The sequence below is a fragment of the Electrophorus electricus genome, chromosome 24, assembly GCF_041902795.1.
Source record: "Electrophorus electricus isolate QZ-2024a chromosome 24, ASM4190279v1, whole genome shotgun sequence".
NCBI lineage: Eukaryota > Metazoa > Chordata > Actinopteri > Gymnotiformes > Gymnotidae > Electrophorus > Electrophorus electricus.
Window position 1 is genome coordinate 1,822,501 of NC_137520.1, and position 20,952 is coordinate 1,843,452.

The following is a 20,952-nucleotide window of genomic DNA, read 5'->3' on the forward strand; positions in this document are numbered from 1 at the left end:
CACCAGTCAGCAATATTGCCTAATGGCGCAGGGTTAATACTTCACCCACCACCCAGCTGGAGTCCGACGAAGCAGACAGAGGGTGTGGCCTCTTCAGCACATGCATATCAATCAGGGAACATTCCACAGCTCAGAATGGACACAACCTATCAGCGCAGACACAGAAAGGAGACAGCCTATCAGAGCAGATGCCGAGAGGAGACTGCCCATCAGAGCAGACGCAGAGAGGAGACAGCCTATCAGAGCAGACCATGAAAAAGATCGCTCCACCACGGACACCTTGCAATTCTATCAGGTGAATGTAATGTAATGTTACATAATGTAATATAGTATAATGTATTGAAATGTAATGTAATTTAACGTAATGTAATGTAGTGTAGTGTAAAATAATGCAACGTAATGTAATGTAACATAATGTAATGTAGTGTAGTGTAACAATGTAACGTAACACGATGTAATATAATATAATGTAATGTAATGTAGTGTAACATAATGTAACATAATTTAATGTAATATAATGTATTGTAATGCAATGTAATGTAACGTAATGCAGTGTAGTGTAATATAATGTAACGTAATGTAATATAATGTAATGTAAAGTAATGCACTGCAGACTTTAAAGCTCGTATGCCTTTACTACTAAACGACTGCATGTGTTCTCCTTGTGTTATAACGTCAGGCGGCATCAACATATACGATGATATTACAGTTTATGGCTGAGTCTGAGTTAAGAAGAAAACATATGCAATAACCACATTCCATCACATAGAGAGAGAGAGAACGCAAAGGAGAGAGAGGGAAAGGAGAGAGAGATAGAGAGGGAGAAGGGAAGGAGAGAGAGAGAGAATCACTCATCAAGACTCTGACAGCAGGGGAAATCTTCACTTCCTGAAGCAGACGGAGCAGACAATGGCCAAAGAGCATCTCCGCCCCGCATCTAGATGGGTTAGGGTTAATGATCGCACAGACGCAGCGGAGCGTGCACGCTGGGAGCACATAAAGCACCATCAATTACCTCCACTTAACACACCAGTACATCTGCATTAGACTGTTCTAGGGTGGGAGATCTGAATTCCACTGTAGAATTTAGCGAATGACGGAGTCTGACCGCTGTAGCCTGTAGTACACTGTAATGAACTCATTCTCTCACCAATCAGGCGGAGGAACCTTACTGTTACAAAATACTGAGACCAGCAATAATGCATTACCCATACATGTGTATGTACACACACACACACACGCACACACTCGCGCACACACACACACACACACAGACACACACTCGCACACACACACACACACACACACAGACACAGACACACACACACACATGCACATGCACTCACACACACACAAGCACACACGTACATACACACATGTATATAAACACATGGCTGTGTGTTGTATCATCACTAACCCAGATGATGTTTTGCAGGATAACAGGCCAATGAAATTTCAAGAATTGAATCGCAAGATTGGTTGGCAGGTCACCTTTGCCCTCCGGAGGTGAAGGATCCAATCAAAATGAAGTAAAACGTGTCCAATGGACCTGTGCTCAGTGAGGACAAAGTCAATAAGCCTCTGGATATTAACTAGGACACTCCATTAACAAGTGAGGTCTGGAATCCAGGTGAACCACTGAGCCCACAGTCAGAACGCAGTCTAAAATGTACAGAAACACTGCGACCACAGTCATAACACAGTCTACTATGTACAGAAACACTGAGACCACAGTCATAACACAGTCTACTATGTACAGTAACACTGAACCCACAGTCATAACACAGTCTACTATGTACAGAAACACTGAGCCCACAGTCATAACACAGTCTACTATGTACAGAAACACTGAGCCCACAGTCATAACACAGTCTACTATGTACAGAAACACTGAGCCCACAGTCATAACACAGTCTACTATGTACAGAAACACTGAGCCCACAGTCATAACACAGTCTACTATGTACAGAAACACTGAGCCCACAGTCATAACACAGTCTACTATGTACAGAAACACTGAGCCCACAGTCATAACACAGTCTACTATGTACAGAAACACTGAGCCCACAGTCATAACACAGTCTACTATGTACAGAAACACTGAGCCCACAGTCATAACAAAGTCTACTATGTACAGAAACACTGAGCCCACAGTCATAACACAGTCCCACTTAGGGATGTGCAGGGTGGAGAGCTCATCTCTGGACACGTGTCCCGTGTCCCATGTCCCATGTCCAGGGCACTTGAAGGCTGGAACCCAGACACACAGGCAGACAGACGTGCAGACAGACGTACGGAGGACGGAGACAACTCTAAGTCTGTCCACTCATCTGGGAATAGGAGAAAACAAACCCCGTCCTCCACTGCTGACATCTCTGGTCCGGGTCATGAGAAAAGTTCTCATCTCTTTTCCGTTAACGGATCCCTTTCAGTCTTTATTCACGAGGGAAGTGGAATGTCCATTTCAAGGCCCACGCGTCCATGGAGCGGGCGGCAGGGGACCTGCCCATCACTCAGTGCTCCGGGTGGGGAAGCAGCCTGTGGGTGGGGATGACAGAATAGGATGTGCTCCGTCACGTGGGTTGAAGACTGTAGGCCTCCTCTACATGGCAGCTGCAAGGTTCTGTTGATGTATCAGAGTCAGCACAATCATTGATCAGGGGCCCGAGTTAATCGTTGATCGGGGAGGGGGGTGCGACCCAGCAGGGGGGACGAGGGGTCCACGGTCCCCACAACACCTCTGGGAGATACGGAGAGTCTGAAATCAACAGCCTGAGATCAGTGGAAGCCCACAAATATGCCCTGCTATACACACACATATATGTGTGACAGATACTCACGCGCACACACACACACACACACACACACACACACACCAGACCCCCTAATGTTACTGGTGTGTGTGTGTGTGTGTGTGTGTGTGTGTGTGTGTGTGTGTGTGTGTGTGTGTGTGTGTGTGTGTGTGTGTGTGTGTGTGTGTGTGTGTGTGTGTGTGCATGATAGTGTGTGTCTGTGTGTGAGTGTGGGCGGGTTTATGTGTGTGGTAGCTTAGTGGTTAAGGTACTTGATTTGTAATTGAAAGGTTGCTGGTTCAAGCTCCACCACTGCCAAGTTGCCACTGTTGGGGCCCTGAGCAAGACCCTTAACCCTCAAGTTGCGTTCAGTCATAGTTGTAAGTCACTTTGGATAGTGTCAGGTAAATGTGCGAGTGTATTGTGTTGGTATAAATGTTTAAAATCAACAATCATTTTCAAAGAGGCTTGAAATGGAACAAAGTAAGTTGGAAACTTCTGGAATCCCTCACACCCCTGTAACCTCACTTCTGTTCCTTCACACACTAAAGGCTGGCTCTACTGGACAGCTCATGGGCCCGTGAGCCTGTCCTTCACACTAGTGTCTCTGAAGAGTGAAGGGAAGCATGCTTTGACTGCCCCTAGTGGCCGAAGAAAGTAGTGCACCATGTAATCCCCCCTCACTCTGCATGAGCAGAACCAGAGCAGACCGGAGCATTGACTGTAAGATAAGCATTACCAGAGAGAGGAAGATGAGGAAACGTTATATATGCAAAACAGAGTAAAAACAGGAAATGTTAAATACAAAGCATGGTTTAAACTGGTCAACCCTGGAAACAGAAACTATTAGAGAAATTAAAAGATAGAAAGAGAGATGAAGAGAGAGAGAGAGGAAAGTGAAAGAGGCATATATATGCGTAAGGCCAGTTGGAGGAAGTGGAGAAGTCATGTGTCCCCCCCCCCAGAAGAGACAGTGTTCCTAACATAGGCAGCGCCGCGGCAGATCCATGGACTGTCCAGTCAGCACAAAGCTTTCACTCCCCAGAGCTGGAGTTAATAATTTAAAAGAACACAGGAGAGAGGGGTGTGTGCGCCTGAGCACAAAACTGAAGCCTGGGGGAAGGGACACCCCGGCAGACAGACAGGCAGACAGACAGACAGACAGACAGACAGGCGGACAGACAGGCGCAGAGACAGGCGGACAGACAGGCGGACAGACAGAGAGAGAGTGAAAGTGATGGGGGGAGAGAGAGGCAAACAGATAAATATAGAGGTAGTCTTTAGGTTATGACATCGCCAGCGTTTTGTGATGTCTGTTGGTTACAGGCATTTGATTATGAAGTGTTTTGATATCCATGTGTAGTGATACTTGTCCTCAAATTAAAGATAAATTCTTGCTTTGCCATCACTAGCAGAAATTTCACACACGACTTGCTGAAGTACACAGCTATCTAACACACGTTGCTGTTAAATTACACGCCGTGTAAAAGCCACTCCAGTACAATCCTCCTGCACAGTGTGTGTCCATTCTGCTCGAGAAACTCCCAGATCGGCTCAAACACACCCGAAGGTGTTCATAAGATCAGAAGATCAGAAAATCCAAGTCCAGCAGGGTTTGGTGATATCTCCATGTACACACAGCTGTGGTTACCTGGTGTGGTAGGGGTGTGTGTGTGTGTGTGTGTGTGTGTGTGTGTGTGTGTTGTGTGTGTGTGTGTGTGTGTGTGTGTGTGTGTGTGTGTGTGTGTGTGCACGGCCCGGCGCCCCTTTCTACACTAAACACTTCCTCTCTGGACGCAATATGGGACATTGTCAGCCATGTATGAATGAATGAACAATCAAATTAACTGGCTACTCATATTAGTAATATATATATATACACACACCTCACAGAGGTCAGGACCAGCAGAGAAAAGAGAGAGAGAGAGAGAGAGAGAGAGGGAGGGGGTGAAGATGAAAACAAGCGCACAAAGCCACAGCAGAAAAGCTTTAAGAATTTGCTGATATCACAAACACACACACACACACAACAAGAGGAAGAAAAGGCATGAATGATTCTAACAGACATGTCAGCTCCTTCTGCTTTTGGTAAAAGAGGCATCCCAACCTACCCACACCTGTTACCCTAGGGAGTGTGTGTCTGATGTCATGTCCTGACATAGATGTGGGTGGCAGGGATACAGCAAGATTGATAGTTATGCATAGTGTCATCTCAAAGCAGTATGGAGAGAGAGAACACCAGAGACAGGAGGTCAAGGATGCTAGACCAGTCTCCATCTCCCATTTACAGAATTTAGCTGATGCTTTTATCCAAAGCAACTTACAGTTATGACTGAGTACAACTTGAGCAACTGAGGGGCCCAACAGTGGCAACTTGGCAGTGATGGGACTTGAACTGGCAACCTTCTGATTATGAGTCAAGTACCTTCACCACTGAGCTACCACTACAATCACCACTATGACCTCCACCACCACCTCTCCACAGTTCCTATATTTAAAGTATATATAATGAACTCAACAGCACCTTTTCTACTGTCAGGGTTGTTGGCGTTATCTTTAATGCGTGCTGTGTTATAAAGGTTTTGACCACATGTGCTCATTAAAAGTTCTCACACAGAGAAAGTTTAACAATCACCATCACAGCGATGTCTCACGAACACCATGGCATGCATGTTTGTCTGGGCAACTGATGTGTTTTACCTTGATGAGTGTGTGTGTGTGTGTGTGTGTGTGTGTGTGTGTGTGTGTACACTGTAGTCTCTTGGCTTTTGTCTTTTAAGTGAGCTGTCATTAGGGTGTTGTGTCAGTGGTGTGTCAGTGGTGTGTCCCTCTACCTATCTGTTAATGATTGAGCCGTGAGCCTGTGAGAGAGAGAGAGAGAGAGAGAGAGAGAGAGAGAGAGAGAGAGAGAGAGAGAGAGAGTGTGTGTGTGTGTGTGTGTGTGTGTGTGTGTGTGTGTGTGTGTGTGTGTGTGTGTGTGTGTGTGTGTGAAAGACAGAGAGTGTGTGGCCTGTAGATGGACATTCACATTGAGTGACAGATCAGCTAAAGACAGCACTTCTTCCTGACCCACAGAGGAGAGAACAGGACCTTAGGGTTAGAGTGGGTGAGACCAGTGCCCTGAATCAAAGAGAAGGGAGTGTGTGTGTGTGTGTATGTGTCTGATGTCTTGTCCTGAACATAGAGCGATATATACCATCTTTCTACCACGTCTAAACAGCAGACGTTTGTGAACCTAGTCATCATCCATCAACAGTCTCTGCGTCTCTGCGTTAATCTGGTTTGTTACAGACTGAATGTTACACTCAGCCGTCCTTTAAATGGAGCCGGTGAAACATCTCCCCTCACTCTGAAACCAGCAGCTCAGGAACACACACACACACACACACAGCTGCAAGGAAGCACAGCCTCCACACTCTCTGAGCACCTGTAAGAGGAGGAGGACAAATATTGTCCTAACAGAGATGTTCTGGAACCATGATAGTTCCTCATTAAGAGGAATACCTCCAGCGGGACGAGGCATGGGGGGGATGGGGTGGAGCTGGAGGAACTCAACAGGAGCACAGCTTACAGCTCACAGCAAGCCAGGACCCGTGTTTGCATCCGTGCGCGTGCGTGCGCGTCACATGGGGAAGCCGTCGCAGGCATAATTAGAGGCTGGCTGGGAACACGCCTGTGTCGGACATGGGGTGCGTCTGCCTGTTCTCAGCACCACAGGCACGGAGCCTCTCTCCCAGAGTGCCCTGATTTCAAATGGAAAAATTAATGTGGAAATAACAGCCCTAGGCCTCGCCATGCTGACATAGTTTCTTACATTTTCCCTTTTCCTTATTCTACACGGGAGGGAGGGAGAGATTGTGTCAGAGAGAAAGCGAGAGAGAGAGAGAGAGAGAGAGAGAGAGAGAGAGAGAGAGAGAGAGAGAGAGTGTTTGAGAGTTCAGAGCGCCCCCACCTGGACTGGTATTCCACAAAAACTCCTTCGGTCCTTCCTCTCAAACTTTCTCTCTCTCTCACACACACACACACACACACACACAGACACACACACACACACACACACACACACTCCCATGCATGTGTATGCCTGGCGTGTGGGGTGTGCAGCTCCCAAATGTATAAACACACACTCCTTCCCTCACCAGAGGGCTAAACCTTCAAATATTAGTTAAGTGGTAAGCGTCTACGTGTCTCGGGTAACTACATACAGATGAGGAAATCATTAGAAATTCTCTTGCCTGCAGCCAGCTCACATCAGACTCATTTTCACATCAAGGATAAAAAATATGCAGTTTAGAAGATTTTGAGTGCTCCCAGTGATTAAGAGACTCAAACTTCTCAACAGCCTACATATTTTTGTATTATCAATTACAATAATGTCTGTTACCTGTGAAGCCTCTTTTGATAAAGCAGGGTCTCTCTGAAGCCCACAGTAAGATGTAGGATTAGCAAACTGAAGTTGATATTAATGAGCATTTTATCGTCATCTTGTTGACGATCTTGTTAAATTCATCTCAAGTGTGTTGAACTGAGTATGATGCTATATGACACCACCTGAGAATTACAGAGGGCCTGTGCACACCCGGAACACAACTAACTGTCTCTCTCTCTGGTGGATTAGGGTTAACCCTAACTGTCTCACTCTCTGGTGGATTAGGGTTAACCCTAACTGTCTCTCTCTATGGAGGATTAGGGTTAACCCTAACTGTCTTACTCTCTGGAGGATTAGGGTTAACCCTAACTGTCTTACTCTCTGGAGGATTAGGGTGAACCCTAACTGTCTTACTCTCTGGAGGATTAGGGTTAACCCTAACTGTCTCTCTCTCTGGAGGATTAGGGTGAACCCTAACTGTCTTACTCTCTGGAGGATTAGGGTTAACCCTAACTGTCTCTCTCTCTGGAGGATTAGGGTGAACCCTAACTGTCTTACTCTCTGGAGGATTAGGGTGAACCCTAACTGTCTTACTCTCTGGAGGATTAGGGTGAACCCTAACTGTCTTACTCTCTGGAGGATTAGGGTTAACCCTAACTGTCTCTCTCTCTGGAGGATTAGGGTGAACCCTAACTGTCTTACTCTCTGGTGGATTAGGGTTAACCCTAACTGTCTTACTCTCTGGAGGATTAGGGTTAACCCTAACTGTCTTACTCTCTGGAGGATTAGGGTTAACCCTAACTGTCTTACTCTCTGGAGGATTAGGGTGAACCCTAACTGTCTCTCTCTCTGGAGGATTAGGGTGAACCCTAACTGTCTCTCTCTCTGGAGGATTAGGGTTAACCCTAACTGTCTTACTCTCTGGAGGATTAGGGTTAACCCTAACTGTCTTACTCTCTGGAGGATTAGGGTTAACCCTAACTGTCTTACTCTCTGGAGGATTAGGGTGAACCCTAACTGTCTCTCTCTCTGGAGGATTAGGGTTAACCCTAACTGTCTTACTCTCTGGAGGATTAGGGTTAACCCTAACTGTCTTACTCTCTGGAGGATTAGGGTTAACCCTAACTGTCTCTCTCTCTGGAGGATTAGGGTTAACCCTAACTGTCTTACTCTCTGGAGGATTAGGGTTAACCCTAACTGTCTCTCTCTCTGGAGGATTAGGGTGAACCCTAACTGTCTCACTCTCAGTCTCCACTGTCAGGCAGTGAAACATGGCGGGAAGACAAAGGTGGAGGGGGAGCTGGAGGGAGGGAGGAGGGCACAGGTCACCACCTTCTCCCAGCAGCAGGAATGTTGAGGAATTATCCCTGGAATGTTAAGGAATCTAGCAGTGAATCAAAACATCGCACAGTACACCCCAGCATACCCAGACAGATAGAATGAGAGAGAGAGAGAGAGAGAGAGAGAGAGAGAGAGAGAGAGAGAGAGAGAGAGAGAGCAAGAAGGAGAGGGAGAGAGAGAGAGAGAGAGAGCAAGAAGGAGCGAGAGAGAGAGAGCAAGAAGGAGAGAGAGAGAGCAAGAAGGAGAGAGAGAGAGAGAGAGAGAGAGCAAGAAGGAGAGAGAGAGAGAGAGCAAGAAGGAGAGAGAGAGAGAGCAAGAAGGAGAGGGAGAGAGAGAGAGAGAGCAAGAAGGAGAGAGAGAGAGAGAGAGAGCAAGAAGGAGAGAGAGAGAGTGGGAGAGTTTGAACAGGTGCGCTTCTTCAGAGTGTGTGTGTGACTTTAGGGTGGCACAGGCGTCACTGTGGAAGTGTGTTTAGCCGTGACACACTTCGGCTTGTGCTCCGCTGCTGGGTCTTCCTGCAGCGCTGAGCAGTAATTACCAGCCCCGGGACACCAGCCACGTTCTCACTCGCTCATCAAAGCAAGACACACTGAACTTTATGAAATTTTTATTCAGTGTGTTTACTCACCCCCACCGCCCTCACTTCTACTGGCGCTGATAAAAAGAGGAAGAAAAGGAAGTGGAGGTCGTGCAGGGCGGTGCTACTTCCTGTCTGGCCAGGAGCACTCGGCTTCCCTCCACCAGCCGAACAAGCAGCCAGGAGCAGCTCAGAAGATCAGGAAAGAGGACTCGGTGATGAAGAGGTCTGATGAAGAACACAGAGATAATTACCCACAATGAGCAGGAAGGAGACGGAAGGCAGGAGGCAGCTACTGTCCCCATGGAAACAGGAAACAAAGCCCCCCATTGGCTATTGGCTATATCAAGAATATTTCATCAGATGTTTTCAGGTGAATGGAAATTACCAATTAAACAAAAAATGTTCTGTTCTTTAAAGGTTCGACTAAGGGCAGATGGATTTCTGATATTGAGACACACTTCTCAGAAGTCAAAATTGTAGAACGTTATTAATTAATGTTTTAACAATATCTGCCAGATAGTTACAAAGTTTTTTACTTGAAAACAAACTTCATATTTAACTAGTGTCTATAGGGGAGGGGCTTAGTGACAGACAGCAGTGAGATGCTGGAGGGGAGGGGCTTAGTGACAGACAGCAGTGAGACACTGGAAGGGAGGGGCTTAGTGACTGACAGCAGTGAGCATGTCGACTAGCTGCACTCGAGCGCTTATTTATTTATTTACTAATATTTATATTCTAGTGTGTAAAACAACTGTACCCCATGTATGAAGTTTCTCGAGTATGAACGGATGAACACACACACACATACATGCACACTCACACACAAATTTACATGCTCATACACACACACTCATATGGTGGCATAAATCACTCAGACTGCTTTCAGGGGTCCAGTGTTTAAATAATTAAAGAGTTTTAATTTATCAGGATTTAACACTGTCCTCTGTCAGCTCCGGCAGGCTCAAGAGAGAATGACACAGAGAGAGAGAGACTGATTGATCTCTACTGAGCAGAAAAGTTTTTTTTTTTTAAAGGATGAAGTGGGAAATGAGAAGATAAACCTACTCAAAGCTCCAGATGTGTTAGACAAGTCCTGTTCAACACATACATATATCAACTATTTTATATTATATATACACACAGATATATATATATATACACACACACAGTTCTACAGATATCATATACACACACACTTTCTCCATCAGCATAAAAACACTTTAAATATTGTGTCTACGATGTTACACAGTATACATAAACTAATACCGTTCATAGAAAACCCTGAACATGGGAGTTGAGGTTCCTATGTGGGTTGCTAGGGGTGGGTAGCCACGGTAACCGGTGGACCAAGTCAGGGCGAGTGTTTCAGTAATTACACAGCTCACAGAGGTGTCCTCGGCTGACGGATAGTTTCTCTATCGTTGTCTTCTCATTCATAAGCACCTCCTCCTCCAAGTGCGAGGACACTTCTGTCTTACTGAACCACTAAACCACCACACAGGAAGAGACATTAGGGTCTGCATTAGGGTCACATCTTAACACAATAGTGAGGAAATTACTGGTTCTATTAGGAGCAAACATCTGTATCTAAAACAAAACAGACAGAACATTAATGCCCCCTACTGCTCAAATCAAAACCATACAGACCTCGAGAACTACTCAATAAATTCATATTAATTACTATTTTTAATGAACCTGTCATGTGTTTCCAGTGAAGAAGCTTTATTTTCATACATTACAGATACTAAACAAATAAAAATATAAACAAAACCATGTATCACACTATCAGATCAAATCTAGATCACTTTTCAGATAAAAACAGACTAATGAGTGTGCAAATGGACTGAGAACCAACATCAGACACGTGGTCTGACCAAACCGACATCAGACACATAGCGCACGCACACACTGGGGGTGTGGGATCAGCACAGTGACCCTTCACTGTGTGAGCGCATGGACGCTCAGGCACATGGGAATACGCCCCAGACCAAAAAACCCCACACATAGCAGTTTAGGTCAGTAGAGCAGGAAGTCAAACAGGACAGCAGAGCTGAGCGGATCATGACTTTATCAACGTAAGGCATTTACAGACACAACGCAGATGACTCGCTTCTCAAAACTACAATCAGAGTATTTATTCTCCACTATTACAGGTTTAATTTGTTATTTTATATTTCACGCACACTGCTTTGGTTAAATATATGAAAGGCAAAGAACTTCTAATGGAGTGGAGTAACCCTGAACTCTACAGTCTGTTTGACACGCTGACATTTTTGGACATTAGTTTAGGCTTTGAGGACATCCCTTCCTGTCCCACGAGACTCTTCACTTCTTCAGTTATCCACCAGAGAGCGCTGGATGGCCTCCTGGATCATAGCCTGCTCATCGGCAGAGTAGTCCTTAGGACACACAGAAAGAGAAGAGATTAGATTAGACATTAGTGAAGCTAAACACCACATTCCCCAGATCCAGGAGAGACCTGAGACTTCAGGAGTTACATGTCTGACCTGGTTAAGGTACTGGACTAGTAATCAGAAGGTTGCCACTTCAAGTCCCACCACTGCCAGGTCCCTGAACAAAACCCTTAACCCTCAATTATGCAAGTTGTGTTCAGTCAGAACTGTAAGTCACTTTGATAAAAGAGTCAGCTAAATGCTTAGATGTAAAAATAATAACTCAAGAACTTCAGCCACTATTTGTGTTACTTACAATATTTCCAACATATTACTTTAACATGTAAATAAGAAAGAAGACACAGGACCTCACACCCCTAAGAGGTCATATTTAAAATAAATGTGCTCCCTGTTTGAGATGGGCCTGTTTGTCCCACTCCCACACACACACACACACACACACACACACACACACACACACACACACAGCCCTGATAACTGCATGTGAGGAGTGTACCTAACGTAGACCACTTGGAGGTCTGATAACGTGGCAGGTACACGGGGTGTTATCAGATCACGGCATTCTTTTACTTTTAGACACATGTATAATCCTTGTCACAGTAACGTGATCTGCTAACCCTGTGAATTCACTCAACTTCACACAAAACACTGCTGTAGTCTTTGTGCCATCAGTATTTTGACAGGAATTTTTATTCACTTCTGGATGCCATCACCACAGCACTGCCTGCAGGACCAGGAAGTCTAACCTGGTTATTCACAATCACGTCTGCTACAAAAATGCAGCTGGAATATCCAGTTGTGTCTGCTTGAGGAATGAAAACAGAGAGATAACACAGCAAGCAGGACAAGCGCCACTGCACGAGCAAGCAGTAGGGACCAGAGGGTGTCCGTGTGTGAGGGCCACCTGCCACAGGTGGTGCAGTGGTGCTAATGGCACATATTGTGGTACAAGGATGAATTTTCCAGCTCCAGCAGGTCACAGCCTGGTACACACTTACCACAAACGTGTCATAGGAGAAAGAGTGTCTCATCCGGAGGTGCTGAAAGAAGTTGGCGCTCCTGTAGTTGGGATCGCCCCAGGGCATGGAGGCACAGACAGGACACACCTGCAGAAACATAGAGAAGCTCAAACCACAAACACCTTCCCTAGCAGAGCCAACACAAGGAAGAGAAGCCCTCGAGTCCCAGGTCACTTCAGAGGGGTTAGCCACAGAGTTACGTACGAGATAGCTACGGGGTTAGCTACGGGGTAATTTCATCCAGCTGTCCCTTGGCTGGCGTGAGACCACCATCATGATGGCAATACAGTCTAATTCTAATCCGTCAAGACTGAGTCACTCAACAGACATCTACAAAAAGGCAGTCATTTACCCACGTATACGTTGTGTGTGAACCTCCAACAATAATTTCAGAGATTATTTTGTGCATTTTAACAGCAAGCACTTACCACTGGGCGTGGGTCCTGAGCATGCTGGGAGTTACAGTGCTCCACCAGACCGTCCTGGTCAAAGTTCTGCTCACTGCAGTAGGGGCAGGGGAATGTGTGCCGGTTGGGCACTGACCTGCACAAGGGAAGGAACAACACACAGTCAGAGCACGTCTGACGCAGGGCAAAACAATAGTGCAAGGCGCTGTGTGGACCCAATGGACGTCTTTTCCCCAGAGTGAAGAGCCTCACCTGATCACGTCCAGCTGGGGCTTGGACATGCTTCGGAGCCCATCCTGGACGTAGTCCTGGTACTTAGAGCAGCGAGCAATGTGCTCGCGCATTTTGGACAACATGACCTAGCAGAAGAACAGTGTCACCATTAAAGACCAAATACGACAAGAGTTATTTAGATTTCAGTAATCTGTTACATGTTGATAATAAACATGTTAATAATGTTAACAGTGATGAGTCTACGTTACCAGGGGTGGGACAGTGAGATGTGGGCAGGGCGGGGCAGTGAGACGTGAATGAACGAAAACTTTCCTCTCATTTACAGATGCGCCGTCTGGACTGCACGCCAAACTCAGAAAATACTACACTGCGATTATACTGCTAAATGTTGGTGTGATGTGCCTTACAGTATCTTAAAACACACAGTATCTGCACGTGTGCGCTCTAGGAAGGGCTTGTACTGTGGAGCAGACTTCCTGTCTTCAAATCAATATTTTTTTTATGAAATGAGCTGCATGAAATTGAGGGTTTGTTTGAGTAATGCACCTCTGAGCAATTTCTGCTGATCTTCAAGGGGCTTCTCATGGGGGAAAAAAAAACACCTTCAGTCTACACAGTACACTTCAGTATATTCAATCACAGGGAGTGCTAAGGGAGTTGGGTGTAAATGACGGAGGCTGTTATATTAACTTATAGACTTCTGAGCCTCCCTTGGAGAAGTTTGGTCTACCTGCAGAAGCTAAATTTACGCTGAAGGAGAACAGCCCAGACAGACCTCCTGTCCAGAGCCCACACATACCGCCTCTCCACAGCCCTTGCATGGACGGCTTGAGCTGTGGATTAATGTCTCCAGTTCGAAGGCTCTGGTCCACTGCAGCAAGGCACTTCTGCAGACGGCACACACTGGCTTCTGAGGCCGCAAACACTCCTGCAGGCAGCTCTGACAGAAACTGCTCGGAAGAGACCAACACCAAGGATAGTTAGAAGTGTTAACAACCCGAAAACCTTAATAAATTAGCTTCAAAATGTCATATTTAAGGGATGTTTCTAGACTATGTTAAAGAAAGAAAAAAGAAAGAGAAAGAAAAAAGAACTGTAACTCCCGGCATGCTGTGTTCTAAAATGGCAACTTTAGCTACTGTTTCACACGAAAATAAAACTGAAAGTAAATAACACAGTTTTCCTTGAAGTCCACAACAAACGTCTTTTTGTGGACAGTAACTTAGCGGACTGCAGTGCAGTCTAACCCCTAACCCCTAACCTTCCTGCCTCGGGCAGGCCGGAGACTCACGTGTGTCCGCACTGTGTGGTCAGGGGACAGTCGAAGATCTCCAGACACACCGGACAGACGAGCTCCATCGCGTCCCTGTCCGCGCCGCCACCGGCGCCAGCGCTCGCGGGCAGCGACATCGCCGTCCTGCGGTCTCTCCAGGTGCGCCCGCGCTTCCCGTTACGCACGTGACCCGTAGCGCGGCCCTGCGGAGGAGAAGCGTGTCGTGTCGTGGTCGGTCACTACTCGCGGCGACTTTCCGAGCGAGCGAGCGAACGTTAGACAAAAAGCTCAACTTCCACACAAACGCGCGTTACATCCAGACGTTTGGACACGCGGCAGCAAACCGAGCTGAGGCGACTGACATTACTGACACAAACTGGATAAACGGAAGAAGGCGAGCTGAAATCCTCACTTTACAGACACATCTCGACGGGTTCTGAGGAGGAAACGTGTACTATAAGAAACACACTGCGTTAAAATGCTAGTGGCCTACTGTAGTAAACACACTATTGTAACAAAATGTTAATGGTGTGGAGTTAGCGAGCTAGCAGACGAGCGCGCTGGCGCGTCTCTTCCTGTTCTGATGTTGTGGTTGTCGGCGCGCGCGCTCGCCGCGTTCTCAGAGCGCGCGCGCGCGCGCGAGACGCCAGTTCTGCACGTGCAGGTCGAGCACACGCGCATGCGCAGACGTCTGATGGGGATTTCCAGCGTCGCGCGAAGGTAAGGTGGCGTCTTCCGAATAAAACCGAGTCCGCGCGGCGGAGAACAGACGTGTGGCGGATTAAGGAGCGTTGAAGCCGCGCTGCCTTTAGTGTGAGTCCAGCGACAGTCCGGACACTAGCAGTCGGACGGGTCAGATGATGGTTAGGAGAGCGCGCGTCGCTGTTCTGCCTCGCGAGGCCCGCCGATCCGCTTTAGCTAACAGGCTAACAGGCTAACAGGCAGGAATGAAATATGGCAGCATGGGCGATGAATACACAGGACATGTTTACCCTGCACATGCAGGTTTAATAATCCAGGGTATGTTTCTTTCCCCTGCACATGCAGGTTTAATAATCCAGGGCATGTTTCTTTCCCCTGCACATGCAGGTTTAATAATCCAGGACATGTTTATCCTGCATATGGAGATTACGTTTAATAATCCAGGACATGTTTACCCTGTGCATGCAGATTAGGTTTAATAGTACAGGACATGTTTACGATGCACATGCAGGTTTCATAATCCAGGACATGTTTACCCTGCACATGCAGGCTTCATAATCCAGGACATGGTTACCCTGCACATGCAGGTTTCATAATCCAGGACATGTTTACCCCGCACACGCAGGTTTCATAATACAGGACATGTTTACCCTGCACATGCAGGTTTCATAATACAGGACATGTTTACCCCGCCCAGCAGGTTTCATAATCCAGGACATGTTTATCCTGTACATGCAGTTTTAATAATCCAGGCTTTACCAGCGCTGCGCATATGTGACAGTACTGTAGGACGCGCTGCCGGCCGTCAGCTAACATGGGGACGCGTAGTCATTCCTTAATGGAGTAGTTTGATATGTATTTCCTGACGTATAATCTGATTTTATTCGTGATGTTCTTCGCCCTTCTCATGCTGCCGTGGTGTGCTTCCGTCAGGGCTCCGAGCTCCATGTTTCCGCGCAGGCCGGTTACGTGTCGCTATTCTCGGCCATTTCAGGGCCGTGTGAGAGAACATTGGCCACCGCAGCTAGTGACCTGGTTTGTCAGATTCTCTGCTAATTGAAGGAGGTGCTGTAATGCCGTCGTCCGTCGTCCGTGTGCTGTAGCTTCTGCTCCGCTCTGTAAACTGCTGCACGAGTAGCGATGTACGGTTACACTCGCCTGGAGTCCACCGTAGCAAACTGGCTAGTGCGGCTAAGTCAGCAGTGGCGTGGGCGTGCGCCGTGGTTACCGCGGATGCTTCACGGTGGTTTTCCGTGAATCAGCGGCTGTCTGCTGTCGGACAGTTTTACGTCCGACGGAAATACGTTCTAAATCGCCTGCTTTGCTCTCCTGGTTTTTCGGCGCGCGCCATTAGCTGGTGTTGCGGCCGCAGGTTGAACAAGCTCGAGCTTTATTATTCAGCGGGATTTGTGTCTCTCTGTCGTTTCAGCTGGGAGCGTTGGACACGCTGGTCTGCACGCACACATCTCTGCAAACGCTGACCTTGACCTCTCTGCAGCTGTGGCTTAGGCTGAGAGCCTCAGAAGGTGAAGGAGTCGTTATTTCCCGCTGAACTCCAACCTCCACCCCCCATTACCTTAATGAGGCACCCAGAGATCCCCACCAGGGCAGACATGCCCCCCAGGCGAGCCGACCTCCTGCGTTAGCGAGGCAGTCCCCCAGCCAGGCCCTGGTTTCCACATCTCCCCTCAGCTCTTCTTCCCCTCTGCCCAATCTTGTGTTTGGAGGATGGTGGTGGCGCACTGATCCCCTCGTCCCCTCGCTGGCTGTCCGTGGCCCAGGAATGTCGGGCGGAGGTACCTGACGGAGGTGCTGGGTGGGTGATGACACAGAAAGTTGTAACGTAAGCATCCCACGGCCACCGATGGGCACCAAACTGCGAGAGGACCTGTTCCGCAGGTACGTGTCGTCCCTGGACGAGCGGCTGGAGGGCGGAGCTGGAGCCGAGGCGAGTCAGAGTGGCGCGTGCGAGGAGGCCCTAGTCTCCACGGCGACGGCTCTGCTGGGCGTCTACCAGCCCGAGCCGGGGCACCGGTTCCGAATGATCCGTTTCTACGACATGGTGGAGAATTCGCTGGGCAGCGTGAGGGGCGCGAGTCTGCAGACGCTGGAGACAGCCTTCGCCACGCTGGAGCTCATCTGTACCAACCTGCTACTCTTTCCCTGGAAGAAGGAGTTTCGCTGCATTAAGGTGCGTCAGCTTGGACCTTCCACGGCATGTGTGTGTGTGTGTGTGTGTGTGTGTGTGTGTGCGCCTGTATAGTTAAAACACTACAGTGAGTATTCCCAGGAGGATGGCTTTGATGGCCTGTGCGTTTTGTGTAGTATCACTATTTAAAGTTACTATTTAAAACCAAGATTTAGTTTTATAAGAATTTACAAGAAAAGGTTGAAATCATTAAAACTGTAGTCGTGACCAACATTGTACACATGTATAATGTGACCAGTGTCACACAAACCTGAAAAGAAAAGAAATTTAAGGGGAAAAAAATAAAAGGTGGGAACATGTGTGGTGTGGATTTAAGCAGTGTGTGTGTGTGTGTGTGTGGGCTGTGCGTGTGTGGGCCGCTCTCTGACCCGTTCTGCTCTCCACAGACGTTCACAGGGCCCTACGTGTACCAGCTGCAGTCTGTGCTGTGCGACTGTGATCTGCGGGCCGTGCTGCGCTCCATGGGCTACTCCCGTGACCAGGAGCCGCACTACCTGGTCCGCGAGCACCCGGCCGCGGCCTCCCACCTGCGTCAGCTGGCCTTCGAGCTGCTGCTGGCCCAGGCCGAGTGTCGCCTCCTGGCAGAGGTGGTGTCTCTGTCCCGGGGCGCCGCCTCCGAGCTGGACGCCGTGGAGCTGAGGCGGACAACACGGGAAGACGCCGTGGGCTGTGCGGATGCCCTGCGCAGACGCGACGGCCTCACGGGAGAAGTGGCACAGCTGACGGTCCGTGCCGCAGACGCCGACCGTGCCGTTCTGCGTCGGAGCGGACGCCCGTCGCGGTCGGTGGACGTGACGGACAGCGCGGGACACTGGCACCCCGCCAGCAAGCCTGTGCTGAAGGCCTCGCTCAGCCTGCGCAGGGAGCCTCTGTTCGTGGACACAGAGGAGGACCTAAAGGATGAGATCATCCGTCCCACCACATCACTGCACCCGCCGGCCACCGCCCACAACTCCGCGCTGGAGTTCTACCCTGTGCAGTCGCCCCCATCTGAGCCCTACCCCTACCACCTGCCCTGCCTGGACGAGATCGACCTGTACACGGAGCGGGGGCTAGGCGGCCGCCAGACGACCTCCAGACCACCCAGCCGGGAGGCGCGGGACGGCTGGGCACTGAAGGCTCACGGGCCCAAGTGCCAGGGCTGCGGGCTCAGCTGTCCCGCGCTCACGTCCTGCCCTGGCTGTGACATGATCCTGTGCCCGTCCTGCCACACCGTGGACCCCACGCCATGCTGCGGGTTCCAGGACTACCCCAAAAGCTCCCGCCCCCTGGATGGCTATGTGCCCATGAAGGAGAAGCTGTCAGTTTACTCAAGTGCCCACTCGCACACCCACCCGCACCCGCTGAGCCACGCCCACGCCCACGCCCACGCCCACTCCCCGCTGCTGGACAAGCCTGTCATCAGCACCAAGCTGTTTCCCAGCAAGCCCCTGGCCCTGAGCGCCGTGAGTGGGGCACCCGCCGGTCCGGCCGGGTCTGCCAGCTCTCGCTGTGGCTTCTGTAACAAGCCTGGAGCCTCACACACCTGCGTGAACTGCTCCAAGGTGTCGTGCGACTCGTGCATGAGCCTGTACGCTGGAGACATGTGCACACGCAAGAACCTCCCCCACAGCTTTGTGGCCAACCATCAGCTCAACTACAAGTCTAGCACCATCTCACACTTGGTGTATCGATAGACGCCGCACACACCCACCAGCTCACACTCTCTCTCACTCTCCTCTATCTCTCCCTGATATACTTTCACTCTTGTTGTCTTTTTCCTCTCTTCCTTTCTCTCTCTTTTCTCTCCCTCTCTCTCTCTCTCTCTCTCCTCTCCCTCATTCTTATATTTTTCACTGCACTCTTCCTCACTGAGCTGAGAAGCGTTTTTTCCATCTGGTCCATTTTGATGTAGAAATTCAGACTGTACACTGTTGTTTTTGGGGGTTTTTTTTTTTTGCTTTTAAAAAATTTTCCCTTTTCCTTCCTTTCTTCTCTCTGCTGTCGAGTCATGTGATCTTGTATTTCTCCCCTCCTGTGATCTGCCTCCGTGTGACGGAGAGAAGAACAAGATGAAGACTAAAAAAGACTTGTGACATATGCAACCCCGAGGAGAACACAGGTTAGGGTTAGGGCTGACCCCGACCCTGACCCGTGGAGGACTGCAGCGTAGCAGAGAACCCCCCAGGAAATCACATAACAGAGACAAATATTCTTGAGCTTGAACAACAACTGAACTACGCGAGAAAAACCAACACTGGAAGTGGATATTCTATATTTTGAAGCATAAGTGTATAGGTGTGTGTGGAGGGTTTGGGGTTTTGGCAGCGGCTCCAGTGAAGACAGAAGCCCTGCTTGTGAACTGCTGTGTTGGATGTCTCGCTGTGAGACGTTAGGCTGTCCAAACTGCTGCTGTTTCAGGTGAAATAAACAGTCTGGGGAAGACGTGGTGATGCCCTGATTGTGTTGATTATGTCCAGCTCAACTAGAGTCCTCAAACTGGACGGGTCCTTATGATCCCGCAGTTTAGTTATCGGCACACGTGAAGTCTCACGGCTGAGGGGCAGCAGTTAGTTAATTCTCTGAATTCTTCTGTTTGCTGCTGGCACGTTAACATTAGATCACAGGACATGTCTTAAATGCTTCAGAACAACCTCCCGTGTGTTTCGTTCTGTCTCCAGTCAGTGAGATCAGGGTGCGAGTGCTCAGAAAAGCGCACAGATCAAACATTACACCGTTTCACTTCTTCAGTCGCCTTGACGATGTGGAGCTTCCTTGTTTCAGTACATCGCACGTGCAGCTGGGGGTGCTGCTGACCAGGGTGAACTCTGGGTGTGTCTCAGTTTCAGACCCAGCCTGTGTCAGTGTGCGGAAGCCTGACTCAGACTGTGAGGGCGTGTTTCTGAGGGTGTGGTAGATTAGTCTAATGTGATGGGGTGTAGCTTACTTCAGGGCTTCTTTATGCGTTTCCCCAGTTTAGGTTTTCTTTTCTTTTCTAGCACAATACCGTTTACATTTACGGCATTTAGCAGACGCTCTTATCCAGAGCGACTTACAAAAGTGCTTTGTCATTTACTCAGAATATATCCAAGTACAATACAGTAGGTTAGAATCAAACATACCAATGAAGTAGAATACTGTAGAATACAGGGATGAATGCTGATACCTAGGATACCACTCATAAAAGGCTGTAAGATAAATAGCTGGGGCTGGGAGCTACTGAAGGGTTTAAGGGAGTCGTTTATATTTCATTAAATGTGTGGTCACACTCGCAGAGCCACGTCCTAATAATACGTTCCAGATGAAATAATAATAACAACACGCTACACAAACAAAGCGGCCGACTGGGATGTTAAGACGAGTGGACGGGGACAGACGGGGACGTCACCAGTCCTGATCCAAACCCTCCAACACGGACCGGTTCCTGTGGATTCCTGGGGAGATTAAAGAATCACAAGTGCTGCCCGTGAACCTGGACACTATTGTGGGAGGGAGGGGCCAAAGATTCACCTGTACCATATGTATTATGGGAGGGGTCAAAGATCGTCTGGATCATATGTATTGGTGTGGGAGGGGCCAAAGCTTCATATGTATCGTGGTGGGAGGGGCCAAAGCACAAACTAGACCATATGT

At 48.5% G+C, this 20,952-nt stretch overlaps 2 protein-coding genes across 4 annotated transcripts; one reads left to right on the forward strand and one right to left on the reverse strand.

Annotated features, from left to right (window-relative positions):
• Positions 1-10,783: 10,783 nt before the first annotated feature.
• On the reverse strand, positions 10,784-15,053 carry rnf114 (ring finger protein 114). Its single transcript, XM_027024518.3, has 6 exons — positions 14,448-15,053; positions 13,956-14,106; positions 13,175-13,281; positions 12,944-13,058; positions 12,495-12,602; positions 10,784-11,481 (listed from the first exon to the last, which is right to left on the reverse strand). The coding sequence occupies exons 1-6, from the start codon at positions 14,564-14,566 to the stop codon at positions 11,416-11,418; spliced, it is 666 nt and encodes a 221-aa protein (XP_026880319.1). The 5' UTR covers positions 14,567-15,053; the 3' UTR covers positions 10,784-11,415.
• Positions 15,010-19,764, forward strand: spata2 (spermatogenesis associated 2). Of its 3 annotated transcripts, none has more exons than XM_027024515.3 (3): positions 15,010-15,149; positions 16,561-17,322; positions 17,727-19,764. In XM_027024515.3, exons 2-3 carry the CDS (start codon positions 16,996-16,998, stop codon positions 19,014-19,016), a joined length of 1,617 nt encoding a protein of 538 aa, XP_026880316.3. In that variant the 5' UTR covers positions 15,010-15,149; positions 16,561-16,995; the 3' UTR covers positions 19,017-19,764. The 3 variants fall into 3 exon arrangements, with proteins under 3 accessions (XP_026880316.3, XP_026880315.3, XP_035378270.2); XM_027024514.3 differs by having other exon boundaries at positions 15,127-15,242; XM_035522377.2 differs by lacking the exon at positions 15,010-15,149 and adding an exon at positions 15,426-15,449.
• Positions 19,765-20,952: the final 1,188 nt, after the last annotated feature.